The sequence below is a fragment of the Rhea pennata genome, chromosome 12 (assembly GCF_028389875.1).
Source record: "Rhea pennata isolate bPtePen1 chromosome 12, bPtePen1.pri, whole genome shotgun sequence".
NCBI classification, from domain to species: Eukaryota; Metazoa; Chordata; class Aves; order Rheiformes; family Rheidae; genus Rhea; species Rhea pennata.
The window spans coordinates 189,067-210,366 of NC_084674.1; the positions used below are offsets into that span (position 1 = coordinate 189,067).

General features: G+C 39.4%; 1 protein-coding gene across 4 annotated transcripts in view; it reads left to right on the top strand.

Moving 5' to 3' along the window:
- Nucleotides 1–18,834, top strand: part of FGD5 (FYVE, RhoGEF and PH domain containing 5) — a 118,141-nt gene extending 99,307 nt beyond the window's left edge. For 2 of the 4 annotated variants that reach the window (XM_062585174.1, XM_062585175.1), the window contains exons 14-21: nt 6–85; nt 3,736–3,835; nt 5,581–5,718; nt 6,826–6,928; nt 8,121–8,251; nt 10,049–10,177; nt 12,236–12,384; nt 13,127–15,137. In XM_062585174.1, coding sequence (XP_062441158.1) covers nt 6–85; nt 3,736–3,835; nt 5,581–5,718; nt 6,826–6,928; nt 8,121–8,251; nt 10,049–10,177; nt 12,236–12,384; nt 13,127–13,163 — 867 coding nt within the window. In that variant the 3' untranslated portion in view covers nt 13,164–15,137. Of the gene's footprint in view, nt 1–5; nt 86–3,735; nt 3,836–5,580; nt 5,719–6,825; nt 6,929–8,120; nt 8,252–10,048; nt 10,178–12,235; nt 12,385–13,126; nt 15,138–16,045; nt 16,690–18,268 lie in introns of those variants that run through there. The other 2 variants (XR_009959648.1, XR_009959647.1) reach the window with 2 other exon arrangements.
- The last annotated feature ends 2,466 nt before the right edge of the window (nt 18,835–21,300 follow it).

The window sequence follows — 21,300 nt, forward strand, 5'->3', positions numbered from 1 at the left end:
TCTAGGTCAGCTGCCCAGTGACAGAAAAAGCCCAGAATGTCCTGAAGATTGAAAATGATGAATACTGCCTGACGCTGTCAGCAAGGTACTGTCCATCATAAGTCTCCCACTACAGTATGGCTGAAAACACAGCAGACTTTCCCAGATTACCCTGTGTAACAGGTAGATACGGAAGACACTTTCTTATTTGGTCACTGATTTTGGAGCTTTCATCTTTCCAAGAACATTTGCCTTTTGTATGCAGTGCTCAGTTATCTGCCAAAGTCTGTTTGGTCCTTTATATAACCAGCAAATCAGAAAGTATCTGAGGTTTTCCTAGAGCTGCACACTCATTACAAATCCCCAAATAAACGCATAGTACTTCTGAATTACTGCTTTCAGTTAAAAAAAAAATAAAGAAAAAGGCTGGATGTTGTATACGTACTTCTGTATTGTGCAGGGGAAACAACTGCTGTGTGTGTCCTTCATCCAGAGCAACTGAACTTGGCATCTCTCAGAAGCAGCTTGGAATGCTCTGCCGGCATTTTTATAGTGCTTCTTTGCCTTTCGGGCTCATATCAAGTCTGTGCTTAGTTGGCAAAGCATATGAAGCCACTGGGAGCTGTGCTGCTTTGCCAGCAAATAGAATCAGGGCCTACTGAGACTGCACTTCTGATAACAGAGCCAGACTGAGCCTGAATCTTATCAGAGCACTGGGACAGAGCCCTTTTCTCTTCTCTGTGCTGCTCATTCTGGGACAACCTGCCACAAGTCACCCAGGAACACAGGCCATTTTTTCCTCTCTTACTGTGCTGCCTAGCAGAACTGATGAGACCCCAGTGGGACAGAATGCTCTCCTAACGTCACTGCACAACACCCACAGCATGCTACACTCATCAAACGGAGAACCAAGAACAGAAAAGCACCTGAAGGCTTCAAGCTTCCATAAAGACTGTGTCTTGTACTGCTCATATTGAGGTCCTGCAAACCCAACCTGACAGCCACTTGTTGACGATCACAACCCAACTCTTACTTCCTTACGCTTGCATGACACAAGGCAAACACAGCAGGGAAAACAGCATGAGTGCCAGGGACTAAAGGCAGTAAAATGAGGATGGCCAGAGCTCTGAAGTCAGCATGGCTGCATGCACAAGTAGCACTACAAAACTCTTATATTCCCCACTGAAAATGGCTTGCTCGCCCATAGAGCCATATTCTTGGCTTGTGGACAGCAAGTGATGGATCCGAGCACAGAGCCCTTATTGAGTGGAGCTGATCATAGATATCATAGAATCAGTAAAGTTGGAAGGGACTTCTGGAGATCATCTAGTCCAACCTCCCCGCTCAGCAGAGTCACCTAGAGCATGTTAGACAGTGTTGCGTCCAGGCGGGCCTTGAAGATCTCCAGAGAAGGAGACTCCACAACCTCTCCGGACAACCTGTTCCAGTGCTCTGTCACAATCACAGTGAAGAAGCTCCCCCTCACGTTCAGGCAGAATTTCCTGTGGTTCAATTTCTGCTCATTGCCTCTTGTCCTGTCACACAGGGCAACTGAAAAGAGCTTGGCCCCGTCCCCTTGACACCCTCCCTTCAGGTACTTGTACACATTGATAAGATCCCCCTTATGTCTTCTCTTACACCTTTATTTGTATTTCAAAATTGTTCTTCTTAGACACAGAGGTAATAGTGTGGTGCCAATATAAAATACCAAAGCACCATGAGAAAGCATGCAGTATTACTTCTCTAGCATGCTAATTCAGAGAAACAGTGATGACACTGTAACAAAATCCTATCTCAGTCCAGTTTCTGTGTTGCACAGAGGTCCCCTGCTGTCCAGGAGACTGCAGGAACAATTTGACATTCTTTTTCTATTTGTCTAAACACAATGCCTAAGTATATGAACCAGCACAGGGATAAATGACAGCTCAGCCCAAGGGTGCAGCCCAGAAATCGCACATGGACTGAATGTGGCAATGGTGAATTGAGGTCTGAGTTTCCATGAGCCTCCAAAGTTCTGCAAAAATTCCTCTGAACCTTCATGCAACCAATGAAACAGCTAATAGACAAGAGGCCAGTGACGACCAGTATCATTTATCTTACTAACCAGCAGCCAGCTGTTACTCTCAACTAGTAACCTATGATTACTGTGTAGGGATGTTTAACAGTGGAGAAAAAGTTGAAGGGGCCAGTTAGATACCAGGGTTCAATAGAAGACTGTCCCTGTTATCTTTGTCAAAGTGTTTTTAATTTACATCACTATATGGGCCATGATTTTCTTTTTTTAAGACATCTTAATTTTCAAGTGGGGAGAATTTCTAAGTAAGAATTAACAAGAGAAAGGTTAAAAAATCACTTCAGTTGATGCTTTGCACGCTAGGAATATGGTTTGACTAGAAGACAAGACATCTTTTTCAGATTTCTTTAGAAAGTAAAATTTGACAGAGCTTTTACTAGTGTACTGTCACTCTTGTAAGAGAATCTCCTACATTATAGTTTGTCATGCAGAGGTTAACCTATATATATGCATATATCGGTTATGTATGTCTACATATGTATAGAGTATGCATGTGTATAGATGCATTATATACATCTGCTCAGGAATCTCTTTACTCCAACAGGCTTGTTGAATTTTATAGCAGCTGGTGATTTTAACAGACAAAGGCTTATGGTCAGGGCACAGAGGGATTCTAAGTCAGGTGCACTGATTAACACTGGCTTTTCCTTTCTTGCTTCCCGTCTCTCCTTAAGATCACAAAAGACAAGTTGTTCTCAGATGTCTTCCTGAGCTTGGTGTCAGAAAATCACAGCTGAACAGCAGCTGGCAATGATGACACTGCTACTTTTTACAAGCAAGCCTAGCAGGTAGCTTTAATGTGAATGGCTTGTATGACTTGGGGAGGGGAGACCACACTGAGCTTCATCCCTTCCTGTGATTGATGCTTGGAGTAGCTAGAGTTTTGCACAGTTTCAGATGGGCAGTAAGAGCAGTTTGGAGTCACAGCAGGAAAAAAACATCTAACACAGAACAGCTAACAGCCCTCACAGAGGGCTGTGTCTGGGAATTAAAAAACATTAACTGCCCTGCTGCTTTTCTGGGAGAGCTGGACTGGCTGAGAAGTGCATAAACTCCTTGTTTTGTCTAGGGCAAAGGGGGCATCTTGGGACAACTTTGGAGAACTACTGGTCTCCTCGCAAAACTGCAACTAGATGGAATGCTGATTTTTTTTTCCCAAATTTGCTGTCTAAGCCTCCTGCTAGGATTTTGAAGATTGTTTGTGATCGACCTAGAGAAAAAGAAAAAAAAAAAAAGAGATCTCTACCTGCAGGCCAGACATCTGCATGCCCCAACATGGAGATCATCTAAGCATTCCATTGAAGAAATGAGTGCAAACTATGCCAACACTACATGCTCTAGAATGCCTAACAGCTAAGTCAGACGAGATAGAATTCACATCACCCTACATGATCTGGGACTGAACAACCTATGATAAAGTCAGAGACTACCTTGAAATATTCATGAGCACTTCATTCATTCTCAGACACAGTCCTAATCATAGATCCAAACTAATCATCTTGCTGAACAGCTATGTCAGTCAGTTTTATTCCTAGTCAAAGAAACACTAGTTGCATACCAAATCACTGGTGGGGAAAAGCAAACATTCATAAAGCAAAGCTTTTCTCTTCTGATCCAGAAACTGCTTGGTTCAGTCCCTACCGTGCATGGCACTGACTGCACTGCTGTATTTCATTCCACAGCTCTTGTTCAGAAAGGGATGACTGGTACAGTTGCATCAGCAGACACATCCCAGATGACTGCAAAGCTCAAAACACCTCCACCTTCCACAGCAGCGTGGAGGTAAGAGGAGAATTTCAGAGGTGGAAAGGGGAAGGAAAATAAATAAATGGAGAAAGAAAGGAAAGAAAATGAGGGTATAAAAAAGCAGAGTTCCTAGTGGCAGAGCATTCTTACTATTTTTATTTAAATCAGTATTTCAAGCCTAAATGACAAAGCTCATTTGCATTTCCTGGTTACCAAACAATTTTCATAGGCCACCTCTGAAATTTAAATCACATGGTATTCAGAGGTCTTTGCTTAAATCTATAGGAGTTTTACTGGAGGAAGACTAGAAGAATTTGGTCTTACAGGACCATCCTATCTTGGATATTCTGAAAATAGCTACAAAATTTGCACATGACTTTAGGAAAATGAAATTACCCATTAGTTATGCTTATATCACACGCATAATAGATTCACTGCCAGTGCAAACCTCACCAGGCAATATTCTAATTGTACCTTCACAATTAATGTATACTACTGCTATTGCATTAATTTCAACTGTGCTACTCCCATTTGTAAAAGCAAATAATAGACTTGATAAAAAGTAATTGATAAAATGCTTTGTAAGGTTAAGTAGAACCCTAGGGTTTCACTAATAATGCTAACTAGGAAAAAAAAAAAAAAAAAAAAGAGGGGCAGTTTATTTTTAAAGACTGTGGGAAATAAAAAATGAACTCCAAAAACAAAGAAAGATATTCTTACTGGCCTGAAGCTAATCTGCTTCCAAATTTTCAACAGGAAAAAAAAATTCAGATGTATAGCAACTTAAAAGATACCCTTTTCCAACACACAAAAATATAATTGCTTATGCAACTCTGCTTCTGATTTAGATCTGAATGTGTGCAAGGAAAATGTAATTCTTCTGCATCTAAATACTATTATTTGCTTGCAGAGGTCTAATTTCCTCCCAGAAAACTCTCCTAACAAACAGATTTTTTAAAGGCACAAGAGCTTGCTTTACCACTGCTAAACACTAAGCCACTGTGAACTGGAAGCAGGGTTCCCATGATACAATTTGATGTTGAGCCTGAGCTAATGCATTCAGCTTCCCAGCAACGGATCATTAAACTGGGTTCAGTTCCACACTGACCACAGCTTCATGGGCCCGGAGCACAGGCAGAGAGGCATCTGCACAACACTGCTGCCTGGTGCATGGCAACACATGGGAATAGCATGTATTTTCTTAAAGCTAGTAATGTATTCAGAACAGCAGTGGAAAGCACAGATCAGATTTGGATTGTGTGGGGATAAATTCATCTTTGTGTAAATCACGGACTGAAACAATGTTTTATTGCTTTCTGTAACATCTCTCCCCTGACCATAAAATTGCCCCAAGATGTAATGAAATTATGAGCTCAGTCCTTTTTCAGTTGAAAGTTGTGAAGTTTTTTATAGATACTATTTCAAAAGCCATTAAAAAAAGATGCTTTTAGCTCACGTTCATACACGCAATTTGCATTATACAACAAATCAGATCCTTGTCTGATGCAGAAGAGCATCAGTGAATGGACAGTAATAGATCTGCATCAATTTTTTCCTGTTTTGAATCTGGCCTTCACAATACCACGTCTTGATTGGCCACAGTCTCTCAGCCCTTGAAAAGTTGCATCTCATACTTTGGTGTTAAGAATTTGAGAATTTGGGAATTTTAGCAGGTGAAGACATACTGAAGTAAGAGAAGAACTATATGTGAAGCAGTGGGACTAACTGAGTGTACTTAGGAAGTGTGGGTACTTCTTGATTTGTTCTTGTTTGATTTTAAGCTAAGGGAAAGGCTTGGAATACCCTTGGGTGAGAGGCCTCCAACTTTGGTACCTGTGTCACATGTCATGATGTGCATGAACTGCGGTTGTGACTTTACGCTCACCCTGAGACGCCATCATTGTCATGCTTGTGGGAAGGTAAGAGCTGTATAAGCTCCTTAGAAAAGCTTTATTCACTCCTTGACGACATCAACTGCTACTACTCTAACCTCTGCAAGCATGTAGAAACTTCAAAAATAGAATCTGACTTCTCATAATGATTTTTTTGCTTTGTAGAAGAGAAATAACTATTTGGGTTACTAATGGCTCTAGCAGAAACAATGGTAACCTTCCCTTGAGGACCACATAATTCCCAAAGGCCAGAAGCTGGAAGGCCCACAGGATAATTATCATTGAGTCCAGCTTTTATATCTGATCTGCAGCTAGAACTAGAGATGATGAAACGATACAGTAGAAATACAGGTTCTGTTTCAGACCAGAGCAGTGCATCTAGTCCAGGCCCTAACAACAGCTGGTAAAATTATCTTCCAAGAAAGGTGAAGAAACTCAGTAGAAAGGCACAGTTAGATCACTGACCAAAGGCAAAGCTTCCTCTGTATTCCATTAAAGAGCAGCTGGTATTTGCCCTGAAGGCTCAGAGGATCTATAGCCTTTCCGGTGTTTCTGTTCCTTTATCAGAGCTTTCTACCAACTGTAGAGACCTGTGTGTTATCCACACAAACCTAAAGTCCTATTTTGAATGATGGCTATCTTTCAGCCTCAGTGATACTTTGTTATATCAAACTCTACTGGTTATTTTTGCTGGTATGACAAAGTATTTACTTTATCTTTCTCCAATTCTACAAAATCAGTCTGTACCACCACAGGCATAGCAAAAACATGCAAGCTTACTTCAGAAAACAATGTTACTAACAAAATTTTGAAACCAGATGCAATACTACAGTGGTCTTTCCGTGCTTCACTACTATGGAAGGTATAAGTTCCAAAGGAGATGATCATAGCAATGGTGTGCAACTAAATACAGTGATAAATTTTGCTTTGGCTTACAACACTCTAAGTGTGAAAAACATAAAAAACAGAGCAATTACAGTTAAGTCAATAGACTTGCCCTGATTTACACATACTTAACAGCCTTATCTCGTCCACTAACCTTATTCCTCTGCCAGCCAGCTCAGAGAATTTGCTTTGTATGTGTTCTATATTAATGTAAAATTAATTTACATGCATCTCACCTTTCTGAAACAGATTGTGTGTCGAAATTGTTCAAGAAACAAGTACCCCATGAAGTACCTCAAACAAGAAGCAGCCAAAGTCTGTGATAGCTGCTACATGGAACTGAAAAAAAGGGGTAAGGTTCCCTCAATCTTTGCAAAATCATTGCTTGATTGTGTAATCAGGAGGGCTTCAGGATCTCCCTGCCTTCCCCTCCTCATTTCAAGCATGAGGCATGTGTCTTGAGCCCCAGGACCGTCTATTGCCAGACAGCATGGCAACTAAAACTGTTTTAGCAAGCCAGGTTCTCAGAGGGCTCCTTCGGCCTTTTGATAAATCAGAATGACAGTAAGGTCTGTGTGATGCAACCATTAGAGTTGATAGCTCTTCTACCTATCTGATAGCTTCTGTCATTTCTAGCAAATTATCCATTAAAGCAGTGGTTTTACTGCTCCTCACTCTATCCTCATCCAATACAATAGTTTTTACAACTAGAAAAGCTGAGGTAAAATGCAGAGCCACTAAGAGCTGATAGGGAGTTAACCTGATTACAGATTGATGCATGAATTCAATGTAGAAGAACCACTCCTATCTAGAATTCTGTGTATTACTTTTCCACAATTAAGTCCCTGTTTTCTTTTAAATGCATATGCAAATCAAAGATAATTTGAAAAAAAAATGGGGGGGAGGGGGCGCAAAAAATGAAGAAGTAATATTCTGGCACAACTATTCAAGTGGATAATCCCTGAAAGTAAGTGTGTTCTACTATCAAGACTAAAAAGGTAGGGACAATGCTGTGCTTCAGTGAGAGCTTCCAGATAACATGTGTAGCCAGAAATGAGATCATGAAGAGCAATGAAGCATTATCACCTATTGCACGGAGTAGTGAAGCTTGACAGAGTAACTGTCTCACATGCACAGAGCTCAAAGAGAATGGTTCATATGGAAAGAATGTCCCATTACTGAATTTATCCTACAGAGGTGTTACAGAACACAATCAGAGGGAATCCATGGCAAAGACATTTGTTTAATATTAAGTTAGAAGGAAACAAGTTGTGTTTTGTGCTTTGTCAGCTTTCTTGCAAGGTGTTTTTGAGTAGCTGTCAGATATTATCATTACCCTATGTGCTATGAAATCCACCAAGCTAAACAGACTTAAAGGAATAATTTGAGAGAAAAGCTAAGATGAAAATTCACCAGCTGTTGTGGAGCAGGCACAGCATTTTCGTAGCCATTTCCGTTAGTGTATCATGTCTCTTACCCTTAGTCTTGTATGTATCAATTCATTCATTCTGCCACTCCTCTTCTCAATTTTCTTAATCTTGCAGAGCGACCTCTAAGTGTGAGCTTCCCTCCAACTTCATCCAGGTGTTCGAGCAGTGCCTTCTCCTCTGTCTTCCACAATATTCATTACTCATCTTTCAAGAAGCAAAAGAAGGTCCCTTCGGCTCTTATGGAGGTAGGACCAAGCTGCCTGAGAAAAGGCAAGGAACTTTAAGAGCTGTGTGCTGACACTACAGCAGCAATGTTTAACATTTACTCTGTGTGCAGTGGACGTAGCCCATGCTCTAGTCTACTTTCATCATGCAGTTATACTTCATACTTTTTGTAATAGTGTAGGAAGTTTCAAACACAAAATACTCCAACCTCCAAAGATTCCATAGAAACTTCTTCAGTCTATCAAGAAACCTGGATTAGAGCAGCTTACTTTCATCTCCTCTTCAACCCGTAAAGTCTTTAGAAGACTAAAATGACCTCAAGGTACTAGGTAGTTCAACAAAGCAGATCACACAGATTACAATGTCAACAGAGAATGACTTGCTGTTCATCAGTAACTTTTTATGATAAGACCTTTGCTTCTCAGTTGGCCCCTCCGACTTAAAGAGAACTAAAATATCACTTACTTTATTAGGGAATAGAAAGTAGTCCTTGGCAAGCAATTCATGAATACATACGCTTAATCAGTCTCCCCACAGCTCAAACCAAACTGTCCAAAATAAAAGGGATAAAATCTTGATCCCATGAAAATAAATAAGCAAATTTCCCACCAGTTTCAGTGGGGCCAAGATTTGACCAGCTATACTAGTTTTTTTCCTAGGAACAAGATGCCAATCCTGCTAACGTAGTCTAGCTACCTAAGCTGCCTACTGAACCTGAACACAGCAAGATGCTCCCATGTCGCTGAAATCAGCGGCCATTAATCACTGTGTTAATGAGAACAGGGTACAGATGTTTTGCTGAACTCTGTACAGTCAAGTCATGGGAATTCCTTGAGGTTTATTTTTGATGAGCTGAAACTGAGCCAAAGATGCAAGCCTGTAATACAGTACTTCTGCAAGAACTGGCAGAAAAGCAAAATTTCAGAAATTAGGAAAAAGGTATTGCCTTTCTATCCACAAGGAGGCAGTGCATGCTTATTAATATGAACTGTTCACGATAGCCTTAATCCGCAAGCTTTTTCTAATTGCTTTGGCTGGGTCCTGGAGCACTGCCTACTCTGCTACAAAACACTGCTAGGATACCACTCAGTCTTCTACTGCGTCAACGTTACAAAAGCTGGGTTTGAATCTCTTCTCGTTGTTTCTAATCCAATATCATCCCAGTTTACAACTGTAATTAATAATGTATACTATGTGTCTAGGTATATGTACTTTCATCCACTCAAAGATCTGGATCTTGAATATTGTTAATGATTTGTATCTCAAAACATCTCTGTGAGAGGGGTAGCTTTCCTTATAAATAATATTTCACAAATGAAGCCAAGTTACACTCAAATGAATAGCATAAATTAGTAAAAATCCGTTTCAAATATACCCACATATTAACAGTGTTCAGCCACAAGACTATCCTTCTCTTCTGGAAGCACGTACTTCTAATATAGGAGGAAAAACTAAAAAAAAAAAAAAAAAAAGGAAAGAAAGGAAGAAGAAAACAGACCTGAAAATGCTGAAAATGAAAAAAAAAAAAAAAAAAAAAAAAAAAAAAGGTACAAGTTCGGCTTCTTAGAGCATAACTGCAAACTTCCTCTCCTCAGTAACTTGGTTGCATATTGTCATCAGTGTTACTGGGAACTAAGTTTAACCAAAAATCTTCAAAAAGTAACCTAATGCTTATGTTTTTTCTGTTTTCATATCTTCAACTATCTACTTTTGGTTTCATGAACATAGACCTGGTTTTCTGACATTACATGTAGCTGCATATCTCAGGAGAGAGGCCTTTGCCATCACAATTCCCAATTTTTTCCATTCTGTTCCAGGTGGCAGCCTCAGAAGAAGGAGCTACCATTAGTGGTTATCTCAGCAGATGTAAGAGAGGCAAAAGACACTGGAAGAAACGCTGGTTTGTTATCAAGGGCAAAGTCCTCTACACCTATGCAGCAAATGAGGTATTATGCAATCTAATCTGGAATATTTTAATGACTATTGCTGAGTGCCCTCCTTTACTCCCTATAGGTTGCATAAGTAAATGTAAGAAATATAAATAGCAGTTCTCATAACCACCTGCCTTACAGAGTTAGTGCTAAAAAAAACGCAGGCAGAGTCCTGAGGGGTTACCCTTAGCCAGGGGGTCCAGCCGCATCCCCAGCTAGACCCTGGCAGCCCTCTTGCACAAAGTGCTCTTCATTACTTGACTTTTTATAGTTCATGCTATTACACACTGCCAACTGTAGTGTATATATTTACACGTAAGGACTTTAAGGACCTTTGGATTTCTCTGGTGTGCCAGAGAAAAATCTGCCAGATTTTTTTGTAGATAGATGGTGCTATGATCCATTTCTGGCAAGGAGGAGAATCTTCTTGTTTTGCAAGAATAGATAGGACATATCTGTCCTACAGGAATTGACAGTGAAAGACAGTATATAGATGTGAGAATACCACTTTCGGTATTGGCCTGTAAGCTCCTCCTTACAACCAAGGAGACTAGGTATCAATTAAAGAATTGTATGTATTGTATTTACTACTTTAGCTAGCAACAGTTCTGAGAAGGCTAGGAGACTTACTGAACAAAAAACATTTTCACATCAGCTAGAAGTGAGTTTTTTTGTCTCTGCCTCGTCCCTTTTTGTATTTTAATTTCTTCTCTTTTGTGAATAGCTGCAATGCCAATAGGTTTTAAGCAATTATGATGCAAAGATTGGTTATAATTGACGGGCTGCATAAGTAGAAGCATAAAATAACTAGTTTTGTTGAACAAAGGACACAGCATGTGAGACCTGTAGTAACAGCAGTATTTTTTTTAGATCTTCAGAACACTTTGTAAGCATCAATTATTTAAACTTCTCATCACCCCTGTGAGGCAAGAAGCATCATTAATCCCTTTAAACAGATGGGGAGATTAAGGCACAACAGAATGCATGATTTGGCCATGATCACAAACCAAACCAACTTATTGATTGCTTGAGTAATATTGCCGTATAATCACCTCTTCAATTTACTTTCCTGGTGATTTCCTTTATAGTTAAACCAAATCAACCTGAGCCTTTTTTTTTTTTTTTTTTTTTCCCAAAAGTACTGCAGCCTCTGTTGAGTTCAGCTGGAACTCAGCAGTTCAGACCATTAACATCAAATTGCATGTCCAATGCATTTACCTTATTCCTGCTATTCTTAAAAATCATCACTTCTGGTTCAATGATGGGGGAGGGGGTAATAGATGGCTAATTACACTGTGTATTCCCAGTCTGCATTATAGCTTTTGAGAGCAGAGGCAAAGGCAACACATACATATAGAATGCATTACGTAAGTGGAGATAGTGACCAAAACTGCAGCTATCTGTAACAGCTAAACTGCAATTCAATTAAGGTTTGCTGTTTTCTTTTACTTGTACAAAGCAGTGTCTGGTAAGCATGATTGTTTCCTGGGAATAAATTAACAATGAACTGCATTACCAGCTCATAATTTTTCAAGCTGCAAGTTGACAAGTGCGCTGTTTGAGACAATAGATTTATGGAAATGCTGCTAGAGCTATGAAATAAATGATGAAGTAAAAGAATACTACTGGCACTCCATAAATAAAAGTGGTCCAAGGGAATATTACCTTGACTCAGATCTTCAGAACTGCTGCTGTACTGTCCCACACACTCAGTACCCTTTCTCTCTGGTTTGCCTCCTGGACTGTTACGTGAAAGGTCACCACCAAAGCAATGGCTAATTTGACCTTGTGCATGGCCATGAAGGACAGGACTTTGAGAGGTGTCTGAGTTCAGGTCTAAGGCAGACTAGATGAACATATGAGGTGCACTGGCACTGCCCCTGTCTAAGTTACTTCCAAGTCATTAAGAAACACTGCAAAAGAGCCACCAGAGCAGTAAAGATTCACATTATTGTTTAGTGGCCTTAACAGATGGGGGGGGGGGTTGTGTCACAATAGGGCTTTCAAAAGAGCTCTCAAACTCTGTTACAAGCCTTCTCTCTAAACTCTGTTTCACTTCTTGACTGCTTTCAGGACAAGGTTGCCACAGAAAGTTTGCCTTTGCTGGGTTTCACCATTGCCCCAGAAAAGGAGGAAGGAAGTATGGATGCAGTTTTCCATCTCTACCACAAGCAAACCCTGTTTTACAGCTTCCGAGCAGAGGATAACAATTCAGCACAGAGGTATGAGGTAGACTTGCACATTAGCGGACAAGAAGGTCAAAACCTTGTGTAGGGCTCTTCCTTCTCCTTCACTTCAGAATGCCTTCCATTACAGAGGAAGCAAACAGCCTTGAGAGTATTAAGCCCAATTACATGCGACTGACCTGGGTGACATTAAAAGTCTACCTGGTGCTTTTCAGTTCCTTCAGGAAGGAGAATTTGCTCCCTTGTGTAAGTGAAAATAAGGAGGCTGAGCCTCAGAAGTCATGCCTAGACATCTGTCAAATGTGATTACTGTAAAGGAACTTCTCAAACCCATTCATTCTATTTATCCATTTCTTAGTTCACTCTTCAAGAGCAAGATTTCACAAGATTTCACAACTTATTGTTACTGCTGCTGCATAATAAAAAAAAAACTTGAAATTCGTGAGAAAAATGCCAAAAATTCAAGATACACAGGGAAGTAAATGAGTGTTTATGAGAGGTTTTGTTGTTTTTAAGCATACTTCAATGGTTTCATCCTTCCCATCCTAAGAAAGCGTAAATGCTCTCTTTGAGATTACAAAACAAAGTACTGGCAAAGGTCACACTAAAATCCAAGAGTCCTACTGCCCAGATCCCTGCTTTAATCACAAAATCATGGTTCCTTATTAGAGCCCCAGGATGGAAAATACAGTCCTGTTTAGGCTTTGTGTTCTTAAAAGGCATATTTTAGAAAGAACTAAGTAATTTGGTATGTATCTCTTTTCTGCCCCTCTTTTAGGTGGATTGAAGCCATGGAAGAAGCATCCATATTATAGCAGCAATGGACTTGCAATAAAATCTCATGATTTCTGTACATTCCCAGCAACCATCCTTTTTCTGTCTTACAAAACTGACTAGTGTATTTCAGGCAAACTGGCTACACATACTGGATCTGAACTGTTTCCAGATTTCTCTTTTTGCTTCCTTCCTCTTTCATCCACATTGTTGCAAATGAAAACTAAAATAGGGAATATTTATGGTCATCTTTATGTGCAAGTTCAACTTGCATTACAAGCATCTCCTCTGATCCCACAGAAAACTAATACATGGATAAAATACATGGAAATACTGGCTAAAGTAAGTAATAGGTTCAGTTTTACTTACCCTAGAGCATTATCATATTTTGTTGTGATTTTCATGTCTACCGTGAAATGAGAAACAATGTAGTAAACGACAAATACTCATTTAAAGCACTTTATTGGTTTATTGAACTACAGCTTCGTATTTCATGTTTCCAAGGAGTTCTGTGGACTAATTTACTATTTGTCCATTACCAAGTGCCAGCATGAAATTGTGCCCTGCATATGCTAAATGGCTTTCACAGAAAGGGAATGAACAAATCCATACAATACATGAATATGGTCTACCAGCACTCTACTAGCTATGTTCCAGGATAACTACCTGCCAGCAATTTCTGATTTTACACAGATCATTGTATAATTTATTTTAAAGGGTTCAATTTCTTAACACTACAGTACTTTGAAATGCACTATGGTAGCTCTGCCACCAAATGTTGAATATTATCACTTCTCCCTAAATACTGCATCAGACTCAAACAGAAAGTGTATTTTTAATTTATTATAAACCTACAATTTTTATTTATTGCTAGTCTGCTTAGTAGTGTTAGACTTCTATCATCTATTTAAATAGTCTGTTTTCAAAGTTGCTGCTGTTTCTGCTGTTCTGGTTATGAAAAACGTCATCAAAAGTTCAATCCATACAACCAGCATATAGTCTGAAATACGCTGGCAGGCTGAAAAGCACTTGTCTGACCTCGCTCTGATAGAGTGCTTTGGAACTCCTGGGGCTAAAAGTATTTTACAACAGACTGCTGTTCTGCATTACACTTCCAGGGCTGTAGTCTCAGCAGCCAGGTATCAGCACAGCATTTTTGAAGTCATACTGTTTCAAACCAGATGAAGATTTAGATCAAACTTTTAGAGTTTTTTTTTTTTTTTTTTTTTTTAATAAGGCAGAGAAGTACTAATGTTACAATCATTGCAATAAAATGTCATGTGTCCTGTATTTGTCGTAACAGTCGACTGAGGACTAGAATGGCATTTATGATTAAAATATATCTTTGTAAAAAATACCATGACCAAGAATTTACTTACATTAAAGTACACTGCAGGGGAATTTATTATTATTATTTTCAAGTTCCCTTTCTTCCCTAAAATTCCTTCCCTTCCAAAATCTCAATTTTTGGCTGCAACATGTATTCAAATGATATAGTTTAATCTGTCACCTGGAAAACTACTTAAAAAAAAAAACTAAATAAAAAGTTATATTGTTTTGCAGTTTTTGATACATCCAAGTGTGATAGTTTCATAAAGCACAGATTATCATATGCATAGAGAAATTACTTATGAGAAAAACAAAACTTTTGATTCTCTTCTCAATGGGTGAACACCAATGTTAACTCTCCGTTTCATGTTAGAACTATGCCCTTGCTACCAATAGACTGTAAATGTTTTTTCTCCTTAAAAACGTTTTGCACTGATGAAAAACAAGGGAATGTTAAATACAGAGTAAGATTTTTAAACCATGGTCTCAAACAAAACAAACTGCACTACAGAACAACAGTATTATGAAGATTTAGCTGCTGAGATACAGTGACTGTTGTATGAAGTTTTGAGTAATAGGCAGGAAATGAATACATGAAAATATTTTGTTGTAAAAAATGAGACACACTGCTATTAAACTTTGTTTTAAGTAATAAGGAAAAATAAAAGACAAAGATATAACTGCAATTTTACAGCCTTTTCCATTATTTTTATCTTCCTGAATTCAAGCTCCTTGGTTCCAGTACTGCTATTTTTAGCAGACACTCAACTGTTAATCGAGTCTGTTCTACACAGATCTGTAAACTCAGCCACCCAAACAACTTAATTCCTCAGGATTACCAATTCTGAGGACAAGAAGGGGCAGGGGAAACCCAAGATGTTTCACTGCTTATACAAGCCTAGAAATTAGGAGATATAGGATCAAGTCACTGAGGTACACAGAGTTCCTTTTTTGATCACAGTTAAACTATGAACTCTGCTGAGCTAAATTCTCTATTGGTAACACATATGATAAGTTCCTGTTGTCTCATAGGAGTGCTACAAGGATAAACACAGTGAAAGGATTGAGGTACTCCATTAATGAATTCTAAGAATCTTTATAAACATCTAAGAGAATAGCTCACCTTTTTGAAAACAATATGGGAAGGAACTAGAAAAGGAAGCTAGCAGCAGTCTTTGATTAAAACAAAAACATCCAAATTAATTGTCATTTAGGAAGAGCCAGTATAGGCACCATAGCAGAGATTGGTCTTCAAAGAACTCCCTACCTAATGTAAAAGAGTCTGATTTCTAAAAATGTATTCTTTATAGAGCAGGATACTTTCAGTGTAACAAGGCAAAAGACAGCTAACTAATGTTAACCAAAGCATACATCCACCACATTTTAATCGTTTTACTACCATTAAGAGAACTATGTACCTTATGATGCCCTAGACCATAGGCACAATATTTTTTCCTCAGATGTGGTGTCTTTCCTGTGGATTTAAAGGTATACTTCTAAAACGCTGTACCTCCAGGCCTGCTATCCCTTGCCAAAGAAAAAAACAATTGAACATTACTTGTCTCTCATTCTCCTTTCTACTCATTTGATCAAGGATGAAGAATAATTCTACATACTCCCATGTCTGTGTTAAAAGATGAGACCTGGACAAGGAAAAGATGCATATAAAAATCACAGCAACAACTCAAGTCTGGTGTTGTAAGAAAATCTGACAGTTAAAAATGTTTCAGAAATGATCCAGAATTCATCTTCAAAATACATTTCAAAAGTCATTCAACCAATAATGCTGAATATTTGTTAAGCCATATCTGCCAGATGTTACGACATTTAAAATGTCTAGTATCACCAACATTAGAGGATGATGCTGCATCAAACTGATAAAAACCAACATTGTTGGAGGCTGACAAACTAAGGAAGCACATCGAGCAAGAAGCTAGTAGTAGAAGTCTTGTAGTAGAAAGAGGATTTGGACTTAACGGTTACAATCAAGTGCTTCAGATCACACTGCCTTTATCCCCGTAGAACCAACCTATCTGTCAACATCACCTCAACCACAGGTACATATGGTCTCAATTCAGCACAAAGCTAAAAGGAACTGCAAATGTCTTCATAATTTCAGTCTTTTAATCTGAGCACAGCTAAGCACCAAAGGCAGAAGATACCTTAATTTCAGAGTTAATCCAGTAATCACTTTTTAGAAACTTTCAACACCTTTGAATAAAAGCATTTAAACATTCAGACATTCAGTCTTCCGTAAGCCTTTTGTTTACAAACAGCTCAGTAACATTTCTTCCCCATCTCTGGCTAGTATTACTCTCCCTCAAAAAATGGATTTCTAAACCATCATAAATTTTCAAAAAAAGATCTATAATAGGTTACAGTGTGCTAGCCATTCAGTCAAAGAGCTCGGACACAAATTGATTCGTTTTGTCATTCCAGGGATATTCTATTTTGCTAACTGCTGAAAAGTATCAAAATGATTAACAGTTATAGACAAATAATATTTAGATCTATGTTAGAATATATGCCTGTTTAAAACATGATTTTTAAACAGTTCTTGTTATAATGTTTTTCCAAATCCTAAGTCATTCAGAGTTGACGAGTGTTTAAACTCGGTAAGATCTCACACCACTGTACCGAAGCACTGCTGGTCTAGAGACCACTGGGACTATTACCTGTCCTGAGCTGATTCTGGCTTGCCTTTATGAAGGAAAAACAACATAGAGCTATGAACACCAACCTGTCTTTTCCAGTTTGTTTGTTACTTTGGTGCACGAACAGAGGTAACTGTGGCTGAAAAACACTCAGTGAGAATCATTGCTTGTGAAAGTAAAATAGTAACAGTGCCAATTCACTGGCTGGGGGAGGAGGAGAAGGCATGCCCACATCACCGTGAGCCTCCTGTGCACTATACTTAAAACACTGGTCTAACTTAACAAGTTGGGAACATTTCTGATAAACTTTTTGTACTAAAAAGAGTAAGATCCTTCAGTTTGGAGGACACTGAGATACCTCTTTTGATCAAGGCTTGACTAAAAAATTTCTAGACTCCAGGACAGGTTCTACAGTCCTTTTCACAAAGATACACGTAAAATATAAATAAATAAATAAGTTTCCTAACACAGCTGTTTCACAAGTATTTTGAAGGACTTCCTTTGTACAGATAACTTTAAAGTTATTATCTAACAGCATTGTCATTCTTTGTCATGGTTTCCTCATAGCATTATCACTAGATGACATGGGGTTTTTTTGATCATTTCTAATAGCTTTTTCCAGAAAAGTGTTGCAGCTTGTTTCTAACCTATATACTTTGGAAAGGCATGGAATATATGTTAAATAAATATGCTCTGAACTTTTTCATGTTTTTACTTGTAATACTACATTTTATGTCCTTTCCTCACCCTTTTGTAAGTTAAAAGAAACTACGAGGTCATATAAACTGACCAGTAATTTTCTGTAATTTTTACTTTTCACATACTATACCATCTTATCATTCGTCGTACTTGCGAGCAGACAAATGTCATCGGATGAAAAGCATGATAGCAACGGGAACTACTTTATAGATTTGTATTTTGGGGAAGGGTTAAGACCTTGCACAGCTCTTGCTTTTTACAATCCTCAGTGTATAGTAATCGCATTCTGTTCTTAAAACTGTTTTTTCAAGTATTAAATCTGTTAATAAAATGAGTTCAACTCTAATAATTAAATAATAAAATGATAAACAGTATTTCTAGATTAGTCTGTAGAATTTCACTTCAAAGTATAGCCACTGTGTGATAAACATCTATGATTTCTTAGATAAAATTTTCATTTCCAGTAATCAGAATAGAAGTCCCATGGACAACAGGGAAAGCAACAACAAAGTAGATAAACCAAGACTGCATAAACACTCTTCGGCTGGATCTGACACACAAGTTTTCCAGGACCTCATCAAGGTTTCAGATAAATAATAATTTACATATTCCTGCACAACATCTGGAATTTCTTGCCTTTCTTCTGATCCTCAAAAAACTGCAGCCTGCTGGCAGGCCTAACAGAGCGCAGTCAGCACGGAACTTTTCTGCTGAGCACAATCTCAAAAAAATATTATCCATTTGTTTTTACTAAACATCAGTGGAAATCAGCAAAACTTCAATGGATAGCCTTTATATACAGATTGCTAAATCCATCAGTTTTAACAGCATTTGGTTCAGATTCCTGACACTTCATTTCAGTGCCCAACACTGTATTCTTCCCCACCGTGGAGAGAAAAAGCCATTCTGAAAGTGTTTAACCACATTAAGGGAAATCTTACTTAAACTTCGTATTGGCAATAATTTGTATTTTACCTTAGAAGTTGTGGGGCTGTTCTGCATGTTCCTTAGAATAAAACAAGTCTCTGTTCTACCACATCATTGCCTTTCTTTGTCTCAAGTATTTTTAGATGACAAATTTGCTTTAAAAAGGTCAGGCCTCTGTGCTTTCAGAAAGCCACTATCAAATAAAACCAGGTATCAGATAGAAAGACCATAGCCAGGTATACTTCTGAACAAGCATACCGTGAGTATCAACAGTGCAATGACTTCAGTAGCAAAATGAAGGCCATCAAATGCGGCAGGCTGGTGACAAGACAGAGCAGGTGAGCTCGGTACTGTCTGTTAGATGGCGCAAAACAGCAGCAGCTACTCAACCTCCTGAAGATTAAGTAGGTCTGGTGGCACTATAAACATACCAGTGGTTGCTCTGGCATTTCAGCATGGAGGTAGATCATTGTGTTGTTCTCTTAATGCTGCCTCAATCTCCTTATAGAGTACTCACAGAGTGGACAGTGTGTCCTCTATTACATCAAATTAAACTGGACTTTGCTCATGGGTTCACTGGGGAGAAGTTTAGATAAAAGGCAAACACCACAGACTGCACTGGAAATAGCTGAACAACGTAAGCATTTGTCCTTGCACATTCAGGAGGTAAGTTAACAAACAGCATAAACATACAGCACTTTTTTCTAGGATGCACTTGTTAATCACTGAAACAGTTACACTGCACGAGAGTTTCAATTCAAGACGTGAATATTGTGAGCCCAAGAATCACTGCTCCCACTTTCCATCATAAAACTGCATTTCCAAACCAGTAAAACTATTCAAAATTCACATTAGAGTGAGATTTTGCTGCAGTCCACATAGCCCAGAGCAGACAGCAAATCCACTTTTGCTAAGAGACAACTGAGTAGAAAAAAGGGCATAAAAACATAGGATGGATTAGCTAAAATGAATTAGCTTCCCTTAGTGGTGGCCAAATATACACAAACCCTATAAATATTTGTTGTATATGCACAAGTGCACGTACATCAAAAATCATCTACTAATACTTAGAAATTTAAATAATATGTGCCACTAACAAGACCAGTTTATACTACTAGAACCTTCTCAGTCATTTATAACTTCGTTATTTATGCTGAAATCTTCCATGCTGGATCTGCTGTGGTCATTATATTTTTCTAGAAAGTTTCAGTAAGAGTGCATGAGAATTTTAAGCATCTGAAATGACAACTTAAAAAAAGTTCAACTATGCTCCACAATACTGCCAATCCTAAATATTTAAGATACATGAAGAACCCTAAAATCCTCTTTTATTTTGTAGTCTGCTCTGACTTCCGACCTCCCTCATTGTCCATGATATATTCTTACTGCCAAAGCCACCACTGCTACTGGGAAGAGGGTTTTTTTTTGGCCTGTAGCCTTACAACCCACATTTGCACAGCAACAGCTCTTCATATCCAAAGCAATTCTTCCCTCCCTGTGGGTTTACACATTTCCCACCTCACCTCTGCTCTCTCGCAGACTCCTGCTCTTCTCTCAGGTGAGGGGCAGCTTCACAAGATCTCTTCCCTCTCCAATTTGTATGGCCTCTCTGAAGGGCTTTTTTTCTGCTGAGGCAGATGTCCTGCAAAGTGAAGGCGCAAAAGGGCCCTTGCTATTAGCACTAGAGCTTGAAGAAGGGCACCACTAAACTGCCTTCTCGTGGTTGGGGATGAAGAGGAAAGACCTGAGTGCTCCAAGAGCAACGTGACCCTGTGGCAAGCAGGGGTGAGCTGGTGCTCTGAGGCCCTCCTTACCTAGGGCCAGGCAGCCTCGCGGGCAGTGCATCCGCTGCACCCCGTGCCAGGCATAAACGGCACGGCTTCGGCCGCAGCGGGCACCTGTGGGAGAGGCCGCCGCGGACCGCCCTGAACCGGTCACAGCCGGCTCCGTACCGGCGGGAAGCAGCGCGCCGCGCGCCAGAACTGCCGCCGGCAGCAGAGCGCTGGCCATCTCTGCTAAGGCGCGTTCGCGAGCAGCGCTAACCGCCGCAAGGGGGGGCACGAGGGGAGCCGGCGGAGGCGCGGAAACGCGCGCAGCAGCTACCGCCAAGCGGGGCGTAACGCGCGGCCTGTTCCCGAGGCGAGCGCACGCTGAGGGGCCAAAACTGAGCCTGGAGAAGGGGGAGGAACGGCGCTTCCCACAGTGTTTATTTAATGTCTTGTTTCTTAATACCCAAATCAATAATTAAAAGTTTATTAATTGGCAATAAATCAAATTCAACACTTCCAAATTCCCTGAGTCAAGACTCTTCTGCCAGTGACACTGACAAAATAGCCTTCCTCACAGTGATAGGTGTCTTGACTCTCAAACATGAGATAGTGAGCAAGACATTTCCTTGTTCCCTATGGAAATCAGATTATCACAGTAATAGATTTAAAAGCATCTTAAAATATATGATACAATTAATAGACATATACTAATTTAAAAAAAGTTCAAGTTTTATGGCCCACACATTGCAACGATACAGAAGTTTATTACTGGTTCATAACTGGTGGGAGAGAAGAAATAA